Source organism: Melopsittacus undulatus, chromosome 2 (genome assembly GCF_012275295.1).
Source record: "Melopsittacus undulatus isolate bMelUnd1 chromosome 2, bMelUnd1.mat.Z, whole genome shotgun sequence".
Lineage (NCBI taxonomy): Eukaryota > Metazoa > Chordata > Aves > Psittaciformes > Psittaculidae > Melopsittacus > Melopsittacus undulatus.
Window position 1 is genome coordinate 1,560,443 of NC_047528.1, and position 20,186 is coordinate 1,580,628.

The 20,186-nt window shown below is 50.0% G+C and overlaps 1 protein-coding gene across 1 annotated transcript in view; it reads left to right on the top strand.

Moving 5' to 3' along the window:
• The first annotated feature begins 12,028 nt into the window (after window positions 1–12,028).
• Window positions 12,029–20,186, top strand: part of FCHSD2 (FCH and double SH3 domains 2) — a 139,154-nt gene continuing 130,996 nt past the window's right edge. The window contains exons 1-2 of the mRNA XM_034060104.1: window positions 12,029–12,188; window positions 15,173–15,270. Coding sequence (XP_033915995.1) covers window positions 12,168–12,188; window positions 15,173–15,270 — 119 coding nt within the window. The 5' untranslated portion in view covers window positions 12,029–12,167. The remainder of the gene's footprint in view (window positions 12,189–15,172; window positions 15,271–20,186) is intronic.

Here is a 20,186-nt window from a genome sequence, read left to right on the forward strand (position 1 = left end):
GCCTATAGGGATGCTGGATGCTCTTCATCAGGGACTGCAGTGATAGGACAAGGGGAATTGTTTGCCTTAGGGTCTGGATGAAGCAGATGTGTTTCTCCAGCACGTTCTCCAAAGGATGACTCTGACAAGTCTCCTCTTAACCCTATGGCCACCAGCTTTACCCTACTTTATGTCATGCTTTGTGCTTTGCATGCTGATACCATCTGGATCACTGAAGCAATGGTTGGACCAGAAGAATTTCTTCCTTATATACTTTCCCACTGCCTCTGATCTCAGTGCTCCTGTAACTCAGCCACATTCACATCCCTTCCTCATTTCTTGCAAACATCACTGGTTCCTTCCCTTTTCCTCTGTTTCTGCCATTCCCATGAAGTGGGTGAGACCCTGACACCAAATACTGCATCCAGTGGTACCCAGATGAAGCCATGCTCAGGTTTTCCTTATCTGGGCAAGCTTCTGGGAGCCAAACCCACAGAATCATGGAATGGTTTGTGTTGAAGGGACCTTAAAGCTCATCCAGCTCCAACCCCTGCCACAGGCAGGGACCCCTTCCACTGGAGCAGCTGCTCCAAGCCCCTGTGTCCAACCTGGCCTTGAGCACTGCCAGGGATGGGGCAGCCACAGCTTCTCTGGGCACCCTGTGCCAGCGCCTCAGCACCCTCCCAGGGAACAGCTTCTGCCTTATCTCCAACCTGAACTTCCCTGTTTCAGTCTGAACCCATCACCCCTTGTCCTGTCACTGCAGTCCCTGATGAAGAGCCCCTTTAGGCACCCATCTTCCAGCAGGACACTGCTTCCTCCTCTCTTCAGCTGCCCCTGGCTATAGGCAGAGAGGTGAAACAGAGCAATTGAGGCTGGATGGGATGAATGGAGACCTCTGCATGCAAAAGCACCAGGAGAAACACAGCGCCAGGGTGGGGGGGGATGGCTGGGGTTGATAACCAGGGATGTGCCCAATGGGGAACACTGGAAACAGGCCATGTCTGTGCAGCCCATATGGGCTGATATGGTCCCTGTGTCACCAAGCCCTTGGTGCAGAGCACCCAATGCTCTGATAATGGGAGGGTGCAGCAAGGTGGCAGCATCTCCACCTTCCCCTTGCCCCATGGTACATCCAGCTCTTCCCACACCATTCCCGATCAGGATGTGCCTGCTCTAAAATCCATATGGTGCCTAAAGGGGCCATGTCCAACACAGACACAGGCAGGAACCCAATGGTCTCTTCCCCTTTGCAGCAGGCAAATAAGGAGAAGAAAGGGTTAGGGTTAGGGTTAGATGACAGCTTCCTATGAGGGTGCTGAGGTGCTGGCACAGGGTGCCCAGAGAAGCTGTGGCTGCCCCATCCCTGGCAGTGCTCAAGGCCAGGTTGGACACAGGGGCTTGGAGCAGCTGCTCCAGTGGAAGGGGTCCCTGCCCATGGCAGGGGTTGGGGCTGGAGGAGCTTTAAGGTCCCTTCAACCCAAACCACTCTGGGATTCCATGATTCCTTGATCCAGCCACACATCCCTGAGTGCTGTTGGGTTCCTGGTCTCCAAAACTGCTCTCAGAGATGTTGCTATAGAAGCTCTCTTTAGGTCAATATTCACTCTCTGTCCAAGAAGGACTTTACCTTGCCTACCCTGAAGGGATCCAGGAAACCCTTCTGGCGTGCCCAGCCCTCCCTTATCATGATACCATCTCTCTTATCATGCTATCATATACCTACAGATAGAAATCCCATTGGTCTGAGCATGGGATGCACCCAGCCAGGGAACAGATAACACTGGGATCACAGAAATGTGCCCCAGCGGGTTCCAGGTTACACATTAACAAGCAATGGGGGAGAGCAGCCGTGACGCATGGATGGGCAGGGGAATTTAGGGCAGGAATGCTCAGCTCATGCACATGGGACAGCAAAGGGGACAGCCCCTTCCCAATGAGCTCCTGCACAAGCCAGGACTGGCAGCAGCAGGTCTGTGTGAGCTGGAGACACAGAGTGTGTCCAGGACAGGAGGGCAAACACTGCTTTGGGATCAGATCCATGTCTGTCAGGACACAGTCATAGAATCATATAATGGTTTGGGTTGGAAAGGACCTTAAGATCATCCAGTTCCAACCCCTGCCATGGGCAGGGACACCTCACACTAAACCATGGCACCCAAGGCTCTGTCCAACTTGGCCTTGAACACTGCCAGGGATGGAGCATTCACAACCTCCCTGGGCAACCCATTCCAGTGCCTCAGCACCCTCACAGTAAAGAACTTCTTCCTTATATCCAATCTAAACCTCTGCTGTTTAAGTTTCAACCCGTTACCCCTTGTCCTATCACTGCAGTCCCTAGTCTAATAGCTGACAACAGTTTGTCATTCCCAGGCTTGGGAAACCCTCAGACGTGGGGAAGCTGTCATAGAGCTGATAAGATCATGGAATGGTTTGGGCTGGAAGGGACCTTAAAGCTCCTCCAGCCCCAACCCCTGCCATGGGCAGGGACCCCTTCCACTGGAGCAGCTGCTCCAAGCCCCTGTGTCCAACCTGGCCTTGATGCTCTCACTGCTCCAGCCTCACACCTCAACGCAAGCATCAGTTGCTGAAGGTACAAAACCCAGATAGAGACCTGCCATCCATGAGCAGCATCTCCATTTCCAGAGCTGCTGAGGCCTCAGGTCAGCCTCATGTCTTGTGGTCACCCTCTGAGCAGCTTCAAGAGGGAGTTTCACCATTCCCAAGCCTGCCATCAACAGCCTTGTTACCTTAGAACCACCCTCATCCTTTCCTGTGTTCTCCCACAACAAAGCCAGGCCACTGGAAGCAATCCACAACTCCTGGATTTGGGAACACACCACCTGGAGAGAGCCAAACGTGAGCTTGAATTGGGCTCCACCATGGGGAAGGGTCTCCTACATGTGCATCAGGCTTCTTGTCTCCATGACCATCATGGGTACAACCATCCCCTCCCCACATCACCCTCTGCTAAGAGGAAGACACATCCTAGGGGGTGTGCATGCACAGACATGGGAACCTCTGCAGGATGGAGATGGAGCACTGCCTCCTCCACCATCAGAGCTGGTTTGCTGCTATGGACCATGCAGTGAATGAGGACTCAAAGGCTTTAATTCCCAGCAACAAGCAGTTGTGCCCTGGTTGTCCCACCCAGTGCATGTGGTTGCTCTGGAATTGCAGCCCTGGAGCACACAATCCTGGTTCATCTGGGATGTCTGCTCTGGGAGAGCCCTCAACACACAGCAACACCATTGGGGTTTGTAGGTCTGACCCAGTGAGTATCCCATTAACCTTGTCCTCCATCAGGTACAAGCATGGAAGGCTCTTGTGATGCTGAAAGCATCCACAACACCCCAGGGTCCTTCTGGTGCTTCATAAGGAGCCAAGTGGCTCCATCATCTTCATGTTGCTATCACACAGCTCCAGAGTTCTTCACTGTCTTTACAACCATCTCAATGTCCTTTGTCTTCATCCCCAGTCTAAGCCTCCTCTTACTGTCTCCTCATCCCCACAGAGCTTTTGTCTTTTCCTTCATCCCTTTTTAGTTCCTATCCCACCTTTCCTTACTTCCATCATTTCCTGAGGTTAAGGTGGCAGCTTAATTCAACAACCTCCTCTTAGGAGGTTCAGGCTTAAGGACTCATATCACACCTGCAGGTGATCTTGCTGCTCACTAGGATGCCCACATCCATGCCCCTGTCTATGTCTGTATCCATGTTCCCATCATGTGGAATTGTCTAGAGGGAAGAGGCTGGTGGAGTCTTGCTGATGCCTCAGCCCTTGGACTTATAGATGACCCCTGGGGTAAAGGCAGGTGGAAGCAACACCTCAGATCCCATCCCAGATCTATGGAAGTCATAGTGACAGTTCCTGGTTGAACACAGATGAGGGTGCCTGGAGTTAAGCCCAGAGATGGTGACTGTGTGGGGCTGGCTCTTAGCTCTGCATCCCTCTCTAGGTGCCTACATCCTAGGGGCAGTGTGATCCACAATAGAATCATAGAATGGTTTGGGTTGGAAAGGACCTTAAGATCATCCAGTTCCAACCCCTGCCATGGGCAGGGACACCTCACACTAAACCATGGCACCCAAGGCTCTGTCCAACCTGGCCTTGAACACTGCCAGGGATGGAGCATTCACAACCTCCCTGGGCAACCCATTCCAGTGCCTCAGCACCCTCACAGTAAAGAGCTTCTGCCTTATCTCCAACCTGAACTTCCCCTGTTTCAGTCTGAACCCATCACCCCTTGTCCTATCACTGCAGTCCCTGATGAAGAGTCCATCCCCAGCATCCTTGGAGCCCCTTCAGACACTGGAAGCTGCTCTGAGGTCTCCACGCAGCTTCTCTTCTCCAGGCTCAAGAGCCCCAATGTTCTCAGCCTGGCTCCATACAGGAGCTGCTCCAGCCCCTGAGCATCCTCGTGGCCTCCTCTGGACTTGTTCCAACAGTTCCATGTCCTTTTTATGCTGAGGACCCCAGAACTGCACACAATGCTCCAGGTGAGGTCTCACCAGAGCAGAGCAGAGGGGCAGGATCACCTCCTTCGCCCTGCTGGTCACGCTCCTTTCGATGCAGCCCAGGATACGGTTGCTCTCTGGGCTGTGAGCACACACTGCAGCCGGCTCATGTTCAGTTTCTCATTGCCCAACACCCCCAAGTCCTTCTCCTTGGGCTGCTCTGGATCCCTTCTCTGCCCAACCTGTAGCTGTGCATGGGATTGATCCCACCCAGGTGTAGGACCTTGCACACTGTGAGCCCATGGAGCTGTACCTGCTGTCATAACCCTCCCAGACCTCAGGAGCATTGTTGGATGGCTCTAGGAAGCTCTTATGGTTCCTCTGTTCCAGTAGTCCCAGTGACCTCCTGCCTCCTGCTCCTGAGGTGCTACTGGTATTAGCACAGCTCCACATCAAGAATGCAGCCAATGGATGTCTGATGTTTGTGGTCCTGCTCCCACACCAGAACACAATAGGACCACATTCACTCCCACCCAAGGGGTAAACCCCATCACTGGGCATCACCTTCATCTCCTGCCTTTGCCTTTCCCCATGTACTCCCAGCAGGATGGGAGATAACATAAGGAGGAGGCTGCGCTAGGACTTACCTGGTTCACACCAGCTCCATTTGAAAGCACCAAGAAGCACCTCCTGGATAGACTTAGGAACAGTCACAATCCAACACTGGGATGGGACAGGGGGCAAGGAGTGGGTCCTGCTCCAGGTGTGCAGATACCTCCTGCTTCCACAGCCCCTGATGTTCACGTCTGGTCATGAACAACCAGCAAGAGAGCAGGAAAGCTGCCAATTGTTGGAGGAAAACAAGCCCCAGGAACCTGCTCTGAGGTATTTACTCATTCAATGTGTTCTCATGGAAGTTAATCCCAGTCTCACCCCTTCAGGTATGGCAAACATGACAAGGGAGGAATGGGGAGAGGCCAGGACAGCAGAGCACAGGGAACAAAGCACTTTGGGTGTACCAGCCTGCATGGAAATGCAGTGGAACAGGCCCAAGCAGGACGTGGCAGGGCTCTATGGGCTCTCGATGATATGGCTCTCTGGATGATATGGGGCAGGGATGGGTATAGGGGATATGGGGCAGGGATGGGTATAGGGGGATATGGGGCAGGGATGGGTATAGGGGATATGGGGCAGGGATGGGTATAGGGGATATGGGGCAGGGATGGGTATTGGGGATATGGGGCAGGGATGGGTATAGGGGATATGGGGCAGGGATGGGTACTGGGGGATATGGGGCAGGGATGGGTATAGGGGATATGGGGCAGGGATGGGTACTGGGGGATATGGGGCAGGGATGGGTATAGGGGGATATGGGGCAGGGATGGGTATAGGGGGATATGGGGCAGGGATGGGTATAGGGGATATGGGGCAGGGATGGGTATAGGGGATATGGGGCAGGGATGGGTAGAGGGGATATGGGGCAGGGATGGGCATAGGGGATATGGGGCAGGGATGGGTATATGGGATATGGGCTCTCTCCAGCTCGGCTGGACCTCCATCCCCATGCAGGATGAGTCCTTCGGCCCATGTTTAACCTGGAGGAGGCTGATTCATCCCATGGGCTCCTGAAGTTACTTCAAGGTTCCTTCAATCTGCACCAGGTTACAACAAGCTCCGGAAAGGGATTTGTTCCTTCCATTGGGGAATGCCCAAGCATGGGAAAAGTAATGTGGATGGGGAAAAATAGGCCTTATTTGGTCTTATTTTGGTCTTATTTTGGTCTTGTTTTGGTCTTATTTTGGTCTTATTTTGGTCTTATTTTGGTCTTATTTTGGTCTTATTTTGGTCTTGTTTTGGTCTTATTTTGGTCTTATTTTGGTCTTATTTTGGTCTTATTTTGGTCTTATTTTGGTCTTGTTTTTCCCCATCCACATTATTTCTTGCTTTTCTCATGTTTTGTGAATCTTATTTTTCTCTATCCATCTATTTTCCTTCTTTTGTGGCAAAAAATAAGAGCAGTCTCCCTACTTCGGTGTCTCCTTTTGCCTTGCCACGGCTGTAGGACACGCGCATCATTCCCATTCGCATCCTTATGGCACCCCCATGTGGGGAAAGGCCGGAGGCTCCATCACCAGCCTGATACTTCCCTTCGGATGGATGTGTGGACATAAAGAAGGAAGAAGTGGACATAAAGATCCAGTAATCAGGGGGAAATCCAATGGTAACAGTGGTTGTGCAATGGAAAGCAACGCAAGGTGTGTGCCAGCAGCATTGCTTCAGCACAAGGTGGGACCAGGACTCAGCATCCCTTGTGTCTCACTGCATCCTAGGAAGCAGAGGGGTGTGAGGAGCACCCATAATAGATGCTGGGATACCCCCAGCCTGGGATGTGCTCATGGCAAGGCATCAGTCCCTATCTTAATGGAGCAATGGGAAGGGCTGGATGAGCTGGAAACATCTGGAGGCACAACAATGTCTATCTGCCTATCCATCTATCAATGAAGCTTTTGATTTCTTATGTATCCCTATTTAATATAAAATATATATTCCTATATATTCCTTTAAAATAGAAAATATATTCCTATATATCCCCATTTATTATAAAATGTATTCTATATATTCCTATTTAATATAAAATACATTGAATTATAGAATCACAGAGTGGTTTGGGTTGGAAGGGACCTTAAAACTCATCTAGTTCCAACCATACCTTCCACTAGAGCAGGTTGATCCAAACCCCTGTGTCCAACCTGGCCTTGAACACTGCCAAAGATGGGATATATATATATGTATTCTATATATTCCTATATACTCCTATTTAATATAAGTTATATATCCCTATTTAACATAAAATATATATGCCTATATATTCCTATTTAATATGAAGAAATACATTTTGTATAATATAAAATATACATTATATTCATTCTTATCCCATATAAAATATATATCACTATATATTCCTATTTAATATAGATATATATATTCCTATATATCCCTATTTAATATAACAAGCAGCTTCCCAGTGGAAGCAGCTCATGTATCATCTCTTCAGGCCAATGTAGGCCTCACAGACCAGCACCTCCTGTCTCCAGCCCCTCCTGCTGTGGTTCCTATTGGAGAGCAGATCCTTCTGCCAGGTAAACCCTGCCAGTCCCATAGGCAAAACCTGCTCCATCAGCATCCGCTTGGATCCGTGGATGGGAACACAGCCAGAGCTGCCTCTTGCATCCAGCACCTCCCTGGGATGCAGCAATGGGGCAAACCCTGCCTGGTTCTGATCCCAAGAGCATCCTGGCAGCACAGAGCCTTTAAATGGGAAGTGTTTTCCACACTCAACATGAGGGGTTTGTACTTCATGAGGTTTAGATCCAGGGATTATGCTCAGAAGGATAAGGAGGCACATGGGAAAGTGGTTGCATTGGAGCTGGATCCGGACATAGAGTCATAGAGTCATAGAACCAGCTAAGTAGGAAAAGACCTTTAAGATCAAGTCCAGCTGTTGAATTAGCTGCCTTTACATGGGGTCAGAACTAAATGATCTTATAGTCCTTTCTAACCCTATTCCTTGTCTATGCACTGAGAGCAGCATGAGGATGGACCCAAGAGGGGCTCCATCCATTGGGATTCATCTATACATTTGGCCTTTATGGATATACTCTGTTTTATGGGGGAGGGAATACACTCCTTTCTTCAGGTGTGGGTTGTCACCATCAGCTGGTATTTGGTGCTTGAGGTTTGCATCCTTCATGTCTCATCTCTCTTGGGGTTCCCTTGGGGATATAGATCAATTTGGGATCGTGTTTTGTGACTTCTTTCAGATGTGAAATGAAATGAAATAAAATCAAAATATATTTTAAAAAATTAATAAAATAAAATAAAATTAATAAATTAAGTTACATTAAGGAAAAATAAACCAAAATTAAATGAAATTAAACTAAACTAAACTAAACTAAACTAAACTAAACCATATAAATAATGGGACACTGTTAGGACTGGGCTGCACAGGGTTCTGGGCCATCTAGTCTAGGTCATGCTTTGCCCAGAAAGGTTGGACCAGATGATACTTGAGCTGCATCCAACCTGGATCCTGTGATTCTGTGAATGAAATCATGGAATCATGGAATGGTTTGGGTTGGAAAGGACCTTAAGCTCATCCAGTTCCTACCCCTGCCATGGGCAGGGACACCTCACACTAAACCATGGCACCCAAGGCTCTGTCCAACCTGGCCTTGATCACTGCCAGGGATGGAGCATTCACAGCTTCCCTGGGCAACCCATTCCAGTGCCTCAGCACCCTCACAGGGAAGAGCTTCTTCCTTAGATTCAATCTAAACCTCTGCTGTTTAAGTTTCAACCTGTTACCCCTTGTCCTATCACTGCAGTCCCTGATGAAGAGCCCCTCTCCAGCATCCTTATAGGCCCCAATGAAAGGAAATGAAAGGAAATGCAATGAAATTAAATGAATGTCTTTTAAGAAGCTGTTTACTCTGCCTGGCTCCTGCTTTTCTCTGTTCATTCAATGCTGATCTCCTGCAATATCCCATCCCCATCCTCACTCCATTGTGGAGCCCAGGGAAGCAGCTCCCCATTCCCACCAGCGTATCCAAGGGGAAAATGGAGTATTAATGCCCTGAGGATGCTCACAAGGACTCGGTCCCTCCAGAAGAGGTTTCAGGGATGGGCTGAACCTTTGCAAACAGGCAGATTTACCAAACACATTCAATAGGATTTAAATCAAGACATTGACAAATTGTTTCCTGAACCACTGGGGGACGGTTGTGTTTTGTTTGTCCCCCTCTATTTATCTCCCTCTATGGATGTCCTCGACATAAAAAGGACATGGAACTGTTGGAGCAAGTCCAGAGGAGGCCACGAGGATGCTCAGGGGCTGGAGCAGCTCCTGTATGGAGCCAGGCTGAGAACATTGGGGCTGTTGAGGCTGGAGAAGAGAAGCTGCATGGAGACCTCAGAGCAGCTTCCAGTGTCTGAAGGGGGCTCCAAGGATGCTGGAGAGGGGCTCTTCATCAGGGACTGCAGTGATAGGACAAGGGGTGATGGGTTCAGACTGAAACAGGGGAAGTTCAGGTTGGAGATAAGGCAGAAGCTGTTCCCTGGGAGGGTGCTGAGGCGCTGGCACAGGGTGCCCAGAGAAGCTGTGGCTGCCCCATCCCTGGCAGTGCTCAAGGCCAGGTTGGACACAGGGGCTTGGAGCAGCTGCTCCAGTGGAAGGGGTCCCTGCCCAGGGCAGGGGTTGGAGCTGGATGGGCTTTAAGGTCCCTTCCAACCCAAACCAGTCTGTATTCTATGACTATGAGGACAGTCCTTTATAACTTGAACTCCAGCTCAACTCCATCCCTTGCTGCTCCACTTTGCTTGGGCAGGCTGAAAAGGGCTGCAGGGAAGGTGATGGCTCCTTTTTCTCTGGTGCAGAGCAAGCCCAGCACCTCCGTGATGCTGGGAAGCACCTAACTGGGTGCACGGGTTCTATCCTGCACCCCAATCTGCATGGCCAGATCCTGCAGTGGCCTCATGCCTTGGAGGCAGAGTGCAAAGCGCCAGTGGTGGCTGTGGGCAGCAGCACTATGACCCTGTTCCATCCATCTACACCTCCAGCACCCCTCTTTGCACCCCCATACATACTCTGCATCTTCATGCACAGCCCTGCACCCCTGTGCACGCTCCTGCACACCCATATGCACACACATGTAACCCCTGTGCACACCTTGCAACCTGGATGCATAAATGCACCCCTGCACCATCATCCCCTGTGCACTCCCCTGCACCCCCTCATGCATCCCCTATGCCATCCCTTTGCACACCCCTGCATGCCCCTTGTGCACCCCCATGCAAATCCCTGCACCTGCCTGTGTATTCCACTTGCACCCCTCTGCACCCCTTGTGCACACCCTGCACTTTCCCTGTGCAAACCCCTGCACCCGCCTGTTCACGCACCCTGAACCCCTGTGCATCCCCATTGCACATCACTGCACCCCCGTGTACACCCTGTGTGCATCGCTACACCTCTCCTGCACCCCCTTGTGCACCCCTTGCACCCCCTTATGCACACCCTGCACCCTCCATGTGCGCTCTCTGTGCATCACCTACATCACCGTGCCCCTCCTTTGCACACCCCTGCACCCATCTTCTGTACACCCTGCACCCCTACGTGCACTCCTCATTGTTCACCTGTTGCACCCCCGTGCACCCCGTTGTGCACATCCTGCACCCACACCTTTACCCCCTTAGGCACCCCCGGCACCATCCCTGTGCACACCCTTACACACCCGGCGCACACCCTGCATCCCCGTGTACATCCCTGCACCCCCTTGTGCACACCCTGCACTTTCCCTATGCAAACCCCTGCACCCACCTGTGCGCACACCCTGAACCCCTGTGCATCCCCATTACACCCCTGTGTACACCCTTGTGCGCATCGCTGCACCTCCATGCACTCTCCTGCACCCCCTTGTTCAGCTCTTGCACCCCCTTGTGCAGCCCTTATGCAAACCCTGCACCCTCCACGTGCACTCCCTGCGCAGCACCTACACCTTTGCGCACCCCTGCACCCCCTTGTGTACATCCCGCACCCCCACGTGCAACACCCCTGCACCCCCCCGTGCACCATTTGCACCCTCCCTGTGCACACCCCTGCATCCCCCTCTGTACCCCCTTGTGTGCACCCTGCACCCCCCCGTGCACCCCAGCGCAAACCCCCGCACCCTCCGTGCACCTCCTTTGTACAGCCCGCACCCTCCGTGCACCCCCTTGTGCACCCCTTACCCCCTTGTGCACCCATTACTCCTGGTGTACCCCTTCACCCCCTTGTGTACCCCTTACCCCCTTGTGCACCCCCTACACCCGCTTGTGCACCCCCTGCACCCCCTTGTATATCAGTTACCCTTAGTGCGCCCCCTTGCGCACCTCTTACACCCTCCGTGCAGCCCCTGCACCCCCTTGTGCACCCGTTACCCCCCGTGCGCCCCCTTGCACACCCCTTACACCCCCCGTACACATCCTGCACCCCCTTGTGCACCCCTTACTCCCTGGTGCACCCGTTGCCCCTGGTGCACCCCCTTGGGCACCCCTTACACCCCCCGTACACATCCTGCACCCCCTTGTGCACCCCTTACCCTCTTGTGCACCCGTTACCCCCCGTGCACCCCCTACAGCCCCTTACACCCCCCTTACACCCCCTTGCGCACCCCCCTCCGCGCCCTCCCCCCCTCCGCCCTCCTCTATGCCCACGAGCGCCGCCCAGCGGCCGCAGCGGAGCCTGCAGGGGGCGTTCCCTCCCTCCTCCTCCTCCTCCACCCCCCCCCGCTCTGTGGTGGCCGCTCCCGGCGCTGGAGGCCTCGCCTCAGGCGGGCGCACGTCCCCTCAGCGGGGCGCTCCCGAGCCGCGCTCCTTCCTCCTGCTCCTTCCTCCTCCTCCTCCTCCTTCTCCTCCTTCTCCTTCTCCTCCCTTTCCTCCCCTCAGCCTCCTCCCCGCTCCCCAGGGCCGGTACTCGGGACGCTGCTCGCTCTCTGCCCGTGAGGAAGAGGCGGCCTTCCCCCCCCCCCCTCCATTCCCTCCCATTCCCTCCCATTCCCTCCCCTTTCCCTCCTCCCTCCGACCGGGACTCGCCCTGCACCGGGAGGGAGCCGATCGCTGCCCGCTCCTCCTCCTGCAGCGGGGGCCGCATCCTGCTGCCGGGGGGAGGGAGTTGATGTGGAGACCCAGCGCAGCACCATGCAGCCGCCGCCGAGGAAGGTGAGGGCCCTGCCGGGGGGTCTGTGTGTGTATGTGTGTGTTATGGGGGGGTAAGTGGGGCTGGAGGCTCATTTGGGGGTGCTGGTAGCGATAGGATGTGTTTAGGGCAGAGTGGTTGGGTCTGGGGGTGTAAAGGGGGGGGTTATGAAGGTGGATGAGGGGGGTTGAGGGGGCCGCAGGGTGGGCTGTGCTATGGTGGAGCATGGAGGGAGGTCGGGTGAGGGAGAACAAGTGTTAGGAGGGACAAGGGGGGTGAATTGGGGGTTGTGGGGCTTGGGGAGGGTGGTCCAGCAAAGGGGGAATGGCCAAGGGGGGGTTGGGAAAGGAAGGGGGGTCTGGTGTGGATATGGGGGGGCAGAGGTTGGTCCATGGGTTTTGGGGTACCCCCAAATGGATGGAGAGCGATGGCTGGGCAGGGCTGGAACGGGGGTCAGGCAGTTGTGGGGTGCTGTGGGCAGTGTTCCGGGCTGGAAGGGGGGTCAGGCAGTTGTGGGGTGCTGTGGGCTGTGTTCCGGGCTGGAAGGGGGGCCAGGCAGTTGTGGGGTGCTATGGGCAGTGTTCCGGGCTGGAAGGGGGGTCAGGCAGTTGTGGGGTGCTATGGGCAGTGTTCCGGGCTGGAAGGGGGGCCAGGCAGTTGTGGGGTGCTATGGGCAGTGTTCCGGGCTGGAAGGGGGGTCAGGCAGTTGTGGGGTGCTGTGGGCAGTGTTCCGGGTTGGAAGGGGGGTCAGGCAGTTGTGGGGTGCTGTGGGCAGTGTTCCGGGCTGGAAGGGGGGTCAGGCAGTTGTGGGGTGCTGTGGGCAGTGTTCCGGGCTGGAAGGGGGGTCAGGCAGTTGTGGGGTGCTGTGGGCAGTGTTCCGGGCTGGAAGGGGGGTCAGGCAGTTGTGGGGTGCTATGGGCAGTGTTCTGGGCTGGAAGGGGGGTCAGGCAGTTGTGGGGTGCTGTGGGCAGTGTTCTGGGCCCCAGCTGCATTGGGGTGCTCCGGTGTGGTGATGCCAGCGGCAATGGGTCGGTTGTCTTGGCGCAGAAGGTCAGGTCTGGAGTTGATGCAAGGATGCCGGTATCCCAGTATGGCTTAGGAGTGACCGAGGGCAGGCAGGAATGGGCAACATCTGTGTGATGGGCACAGTCTGCAGATGCAGTGGGGAGGCTTTTTGTGTCCATAGGAATACGGGGTGCTTTGCTTTATGGGGAACTGGTATGGGAAGGGATGCAAGAAGGAATGTAGGTTTGGAATAAAGACTGTTGCTGGTGCAGGATCTCTGCGTGCAGGTTGTTCTCTGGGCGACTTGAGCTGTAGTGGGGTCTTGAGCTATGTGCAAGTGCTGATCCATGGAGGTCTATTGGTTATGCAGTGGTGTGGGGAGGAAGGGAGAGAGCTACAGCCGGAGGAGCAGGTCTCAGGATGGAGGAGCTGCTCCTTTACAGGCGCTGTGGAAGGGAGTTCTGTGGCTCTGAGCTTGGTGTGTGTTGGATATTCTCTGCTGCCCGATGAGGGCTGTAATCATTCACAGCCTGATTTGTCGTAGCTCGATGGGGCTGGTTGAGATCTCGGATGTGAGACTGAGGTTTCGTGGTGAGGAGATTGCAGGGGTTTGCCGGGTGGAGAACCGTATAATAGTGACTGGGAGAGCTTGGGAAGGGAGGGAGGCTTGAGAGGGAGCATAGACACAAACCCCTTGTCATCCATCCCCAGTAGCCCTGGCAGGCACTGCAGGGAACATCTCTCCTTGGCTCATTCCTCCTCTCGACCTCTCGTTTTGCGGGTGGACTCTGCTTTTGTTGAAGCAGATCTCATTCCTATTCCAGTTTGCATTTGGTGGCTTATTTATGCTACATGTGTGGCATTCTTTGCCTATATTATTCGAGATTATTTCCATTACATGGGTCATCTTGTGTGGGTTTATTTATTTTGAGTAGGGTTTTCTTTTTCATCTGCAGATAAAACCCCCTAATGCTGAAAGTTCATGTTAAAAATAGACATTTTTTTCTGCTTGAGGTCACATACATGTGATTTTTAACTATTTTGGTATCATGTGAAAAATGTGTCTTTATATAATGTTGGCTGAAGGGTGCTGGTTGCTGGGGCTTGTTTTCAGTGTTAACATTGAGGAGGCTTCTGATGGTTGATGAGATCTAAGGGCTTTTTGCCCTTAGAGGGTAATTTTGAGTCTTCTTCCTCTGTGAATGCTTCACCTCTTCCTGCATTACAGTAACTGTTTGGCATTTCTGCCCTCCTGAATGCATAATGTCTTCAGGTCATTTTTAGGCCGATATATGGATTGCCTGTGATCACTACAGGGCTTAAATGCCAAGACCTCTTGTTCTATAAAACCAACCACAAAACACCCCCCAAATTCCCTTCCAGAATCCAGTTATTCCCTATACCCCTGCCAATGGCGCTGCCAGTTACCAAGTTGGTTCCCAAAGTATTGGAACCTTAGCATTGTGATCCCAAGGCTCAAAGGGAAACGACACCAATACTCAAAACAAAAGGTTGACCTTCTGAAGCCTTTTAGAGAGGCTCTTTTGATGTGATGCACAACCAAAATCCAACCTGGTGTTTAAGCTCTCTTTAAATGATAGCAAGTGTAGGACAGTTCAGTACATGTCAAAATGGGCCTGACTTGCACTGAAGTGCTATATATGTACATTATAACATAATTTCCCCCCCTGTGGCCCATTTTTCCTGGGTTTGGTGGGCAAAACTCTTTTTAATGCACACAAGCTCCAAGGTTTTGGAGTAAAATTGCACTTTGTGGTAATGGTTAGGCCCTAAGCATGAGGTTCTTGCCATGTGCAGTGTAATCCTACTGGGGTGACAGCACTTCCTGAAATCAGCCTTTATGAATGTTAAACTGCACTCTTAACTCTGCGTTTGAAATGTGCCATTTCAGACTAGGTGGAGGACCCAAACTGTGTCTTTTTCGTGTTGAAATCCTTTAAACTCTCCAGCAAATATATGTGGTCTGTGGTTTGTTTTGTAGGTGAAAGTTACACAGGAGCTAAAAAACATTCAGGTTGAGCAGATGACAAAACTTCAGGCCAAGCATCAGGCAGAATGTGAGCTACTTGAAGATATCAGGTAAGGTTACAGCAAATGCTACCACAAATTCCTTTAAGGTCCAGCTTTTAGAAGAACATTGGAGTTACAAAACTCCAGGAACTGACGATGGAATTTCCTCTTTGGATTTCCTGCTTTTAGGCTGTTAAAGTTTTGACACAGCTGGAAATTATAACTGGAGCTAACACAATGCAAACCATTTTTTCTTCTCTTCAATGGGGGAAATGGTAAAAAAAAAGCCCCTGTCACAAACAACATGCAAAAAGCATTGGTCTTTTCAGCAATATTTCCCTGTAAAATAGGCCCAGGTTTTGATTTACCAGTTGTAAGAGGCTGCTAAAATGATGCAGATATCTTAAACCCACTCATGATTTATGTCTCCTTTTAAACTACACTTTTAACTAGATTCTGGTTTTTACCATAAGAAACTCATATGAAGATATTTCCATATAGAATTTAAAACTGCCCAGGTGAAGGTCAGTAGGGAAACATGACATAATTGTAGGGGTTTTAGTCTTCATTTTACCTAATGTGATTGCTCCTTTTGAAGTTAAAAGCTTGTTTTTAGGAAAACACAGTGGTTGGGGTATTGCTTTATATGGAAGCTTAATCATTCCATTTGGAGACTCAGTTTCTAGGGTGGCTCTTCTGTCAAGTATTCAGCAGTATGTCCTGTGCCATCCTGCTCTGTCTAGCAGTGTATAGTCCACCCATTACTTATTTAAACAAGATGCCTTGCTCTATATTTGTATATCAAATGCAAATGTGTTGCCTTTGACAGCTGCTGAGCTGTTTGTCTCGCTCTCCCAGTGTGCTCTCTTCATAAATCACACTGTGGAGGCTTGAACCTTCTCTCCCCTGTTTTTCTTCTGTGGGTGTTGAGACACTTTTTTGTCTGGGCAAGATCACAGCATTCATTTCCTTCGATTCAAATGAGTGGCTGTGCAGTGTTTAACTACCAAATGCTGAGTAATAAGTAACAGACTGAGCCAAGGAATTCTTTTCCCCCTGGATAGAAGTGTATTTTTAGAACATCCAGATCAGGTACTGCTGTTCTAGTCCAGGTTTTATTGGCATTTCCTATTTTTCAGGCGCTTATAATCACTTCAGTCTGTGTTCTGCTGAAAGATGTCACAGGCATTATAGGTGTATGGTTACAAACCCAGGAAAACGTGAAAATGCCAACTGAAAAATAGTTTTCTTTCATGTAATTTAATTTTTCTACAGTTAATTTATAAATTTGGATGCTATGGATTAAGAAACTGGGTTAATATATTTAATTCACTACCACAGTCACTAAATGTGCATGGTTTGTTCAGCAGTCTTCCTGCGAGCAATCTGCCTTTGCAGAATCACTGCCTGGATTTACAGATTAAACATTCCTTAAACATGGAATGATGTGATAGGATAGGACAGATCTGTTGTGTCAATGATTTATTCAAATATCAGATAACAGAATAAGAGAGAACAAGAGAAATTTTGCTTAAAATTAATGCAAACTTGCTTTGTAATGCAAAGGCCTTTTAATTGCATCTTGCTGGGAAGAGGGAGCTGGCCTTTGAAGACTTGGTGGTGTTGGTACTGTGCTGGCTGGTGTGTGACACTCGTGTGAGATGCTGGGTGTCAACCTCAGCATCCCATTACTGGTGTGTTTATGACTGTATTCAGAATATGCAGCCACCGTGATTCTGGAATGTTCCAGAAAGCAATGCTCTCTGGAACCACACACAGGATCTTTTTGTCTCTGGAACAGAAAGTGATTTTTGTGGAAAGCATCCTGCTGTTATCCCAAAGTATTAAATTCTAACTGAAAACTGTTTATTTATCAAGGCTTGGGAGAGTTTGGGTCCTTTCCGAACACTGTTGGAGCTTTTGGGCACTGCAGGAGTAGGACTTTCTACTCTTTGAGTTGTACTGTTTGGAATTCTACAAACAACTGTTGCAGTGGCAGCAGGGAAGTCTGAATTCGTGGCTTGCAAGCTAGTGATTAATGCATTTAAAATTCACATTAAAAATGGTAAATAATTAAAACAATCTCTGTATTTATTAGCATATAAATGCAGGCATTAAAATAATACAGACAGTCCTTAAACCATATGATTTGTATGGGATTTAAAACTCTTAATTTCATTTTTTCTGTCATTTTAGTTCAGTTTTGTATACAACTAAAAAGAAAGGGCACAAGGCAAAGATCAGAAAGTTCTCTTATGAATCCTAGAAGAACACAACCATTATGGAGTGTATTAAGAGATGATTTTTGGCAGCCCCCCAGAACATAAGCATACTTGCCATTCCAGTAGCTTTGATATCTTTATGCAAAACTGAGCACTGCTTTAAATGTTTGCAGTTTGAAGGCTTAAACTATGTCATTTGGAGAGGATGAAGACTCGACTCCTGTTTATTCCAAACAGGATTCTTCTTGGTCAGGGTTGTGGCTTATCATAGAAGGCTCATCTTTATAGGTGTAACTACCTTTTCTCCAGCCCCTTTGCAGGTATTTCATAGCCTTGAGGGCTGCACATAACCAAAACCACCCTATTTAAAATATATCATCTTTCTGAGTGATAATGCAGTGCTTTGTATGCAAGGGTGTAGATTTGACAGGCTGAGAAAGTTGGGGCTGTTGAACCTGGAGAACACAAGCTGCATGGAGACCTCAGAGCAGGTTCCAGTGTCTGAAGGGGGCTCCAAGGATGCTGGAGAGGGGCTCTTCATCAGGGACTGCAGTGATAGGACAAGGGGTGATGGATTCACACTGTAACAGGGAATACCTACGTTAGATACAAGGAAGAAGTTCTTTACTGTGAGGATGGTGAGGCACTGGCACAGGTTGCCCAGAGAAGCGATAAAAGCCTGGCAGTATTCAAGGCCAGGCTGGACACAGCCTTCAGCAACATGTTCTAGGGTGAGGTGTCCCTGCCCATGGCATGGGTTTGGAACTAGATGATCTTAATGTCTTTTCCAACCCAAACCAGTCTGTGATTCTATGATGTAGGTCCTGGAGGCTGGGAAGAAAAGGCAACATATTTTGCTTGTGGAAAGCATACCTGGGACTTGACCCAGCTGCGTGCTGGTTGAGTGGAAAGCTTTAGTGGGAGTTGGACAACTTGTGACACAACACAGTATCTATTTAAGAAGTAAAATAAATATCCATTGCAGTCTAACAAACTCCGTTGTGTTTCTCTTCTTTGTGGAAGCTCAGTAGCAGTGACACTGAATTATCTTTTCATGACTTGACAAGACTATAATACAAAATGTGTTAGCAAAGCAGTTTAAAAATACATCTCTGTCTTTAGGATCTGGATTTGGCTTTTGGTGTTACATTGCTTCAGACTCAGTGACTGGGGAATTTGTGGAACAAGTGATTCAGGATGCTTGTAGGCTCATTGGCTCTGTTTTAGGCATGACATATGTTTATCTTCTGGAGCTCACTGAAGCTCCCATCCCCTTTCATGTGGTAGATACGTGCTGGCATTGCTATAACAGGGTTGTCTTTCTGAAACTGTGCTGCAAAAGGAGGTTTTTGCCCCCTGAAAGGTAAATGTAGGTTTTGTTGCTGTCATGTTTCTCTATGTCTAGAAGTTACTACTTCACTCTCCATACCTGCCTGCTTTTAGGCAGCAAGTTAATTCAGTATGTTTCTTTTCCAGGGGCAAACTGTGTTCTGAAGAGCTGCCTGTAACAGAGGTGTTGGCATTTTCCATAGGTTTTCTTTTGGTTTTAAAGATTGCTTTGTTTGGTGGTAGTAAGTAAGTCACACATAGTCGTCTGAAGTTGCCCATGATTTGCTGGGACGTTGGCATGCTTTCCTTTTGGGTGTGTGCATGTGTCTGCAAAAGTGTAAAGCAGGTACTCCATATTTTAAAGCTGTGTAATCCATATTTTAAGTCAATTTGGTATTTCTGTAGTGTATTTATATCTATTATATGCTGTAGGCTTTAGAAACTTGCTAGGTGTTAGTTGCTTTACCTTGAAGGATATCCCAAGGTCTGTTTTGTGTGTCTTTATAGTTTTTGCTAGATTTAGGTTAGATCTTAAGCAGAAGCTCTTCCCTGGGAGGGTGCTGAGGCGCTGGCACAGGGTGCCCAGAGAAGCTGTGGCTGCCCCATCCCTGGCAGTGCTCAAGGCCAGGTTGGACACAGGGGCTTGGAGCAGCTGCTCTAGTGGAAGAGGTCCCTGCCTGTGGCAGGGGTTGGAACTGGATGAGCTTTAAGGTCCCTTCAACCCAAACCAGTCTATTAATCTGTGAAAATGGCTCTTTAAAAGCTTGCCTGCTTTCATGTTTTGCCAGAGAGTGAGGGTGTAGTTTAATCTGTTCTGAAGCCTGGATTGCTGCTGAAGGGGCAGTTCTGCTTGCCAGTGGTTTCTCCTGTCTCCCTGTAGCAGCACAAGGATGGATGAGCCATGTGAATTAGGGAGCTCACCCACCTGAAGTCAGATCTTTCCTGACTTTTCTCTCCAAAAGGGGTATGCTTTGGATAAAGCTGTTTCAGCTGCCTGTGTGGCTGTGCAAGTGCTGCTGCTACCATGAGGGGTACAAGGAAGAGTACGTGAGGAAGGAGAGGGAAAGCAATGTTGTACAGTAGCATTGAAGTCACTGTGTAACCACAGCCTCCTGCTCCCAATTCCTGCTGCTGCTTTGGGAACTACAGAGCTGGAAAGGCCTCTTTATTTGAGTCTTGGCTATTTTTTGCTGTCTGGGTGTGTTGATCCCGTGTTGCTTCATTATTTTAAGCCTGTTGACTGTGTAGTGTGTTGAAAATAGATGTGAAGATTCTGTGATTTCTGGCTGAGATGGATTAGCAGTACAGTCCTTGCATTTGTTGGGTCCTGAATTTAGCTTTTCAACATTCAACAAAATTCAGAATGGAAAAGGAACAGCCAAAATCATATGCTCCTCATCTTTGTGTGCTCCTGATCTGGATGCATCAGAGCAT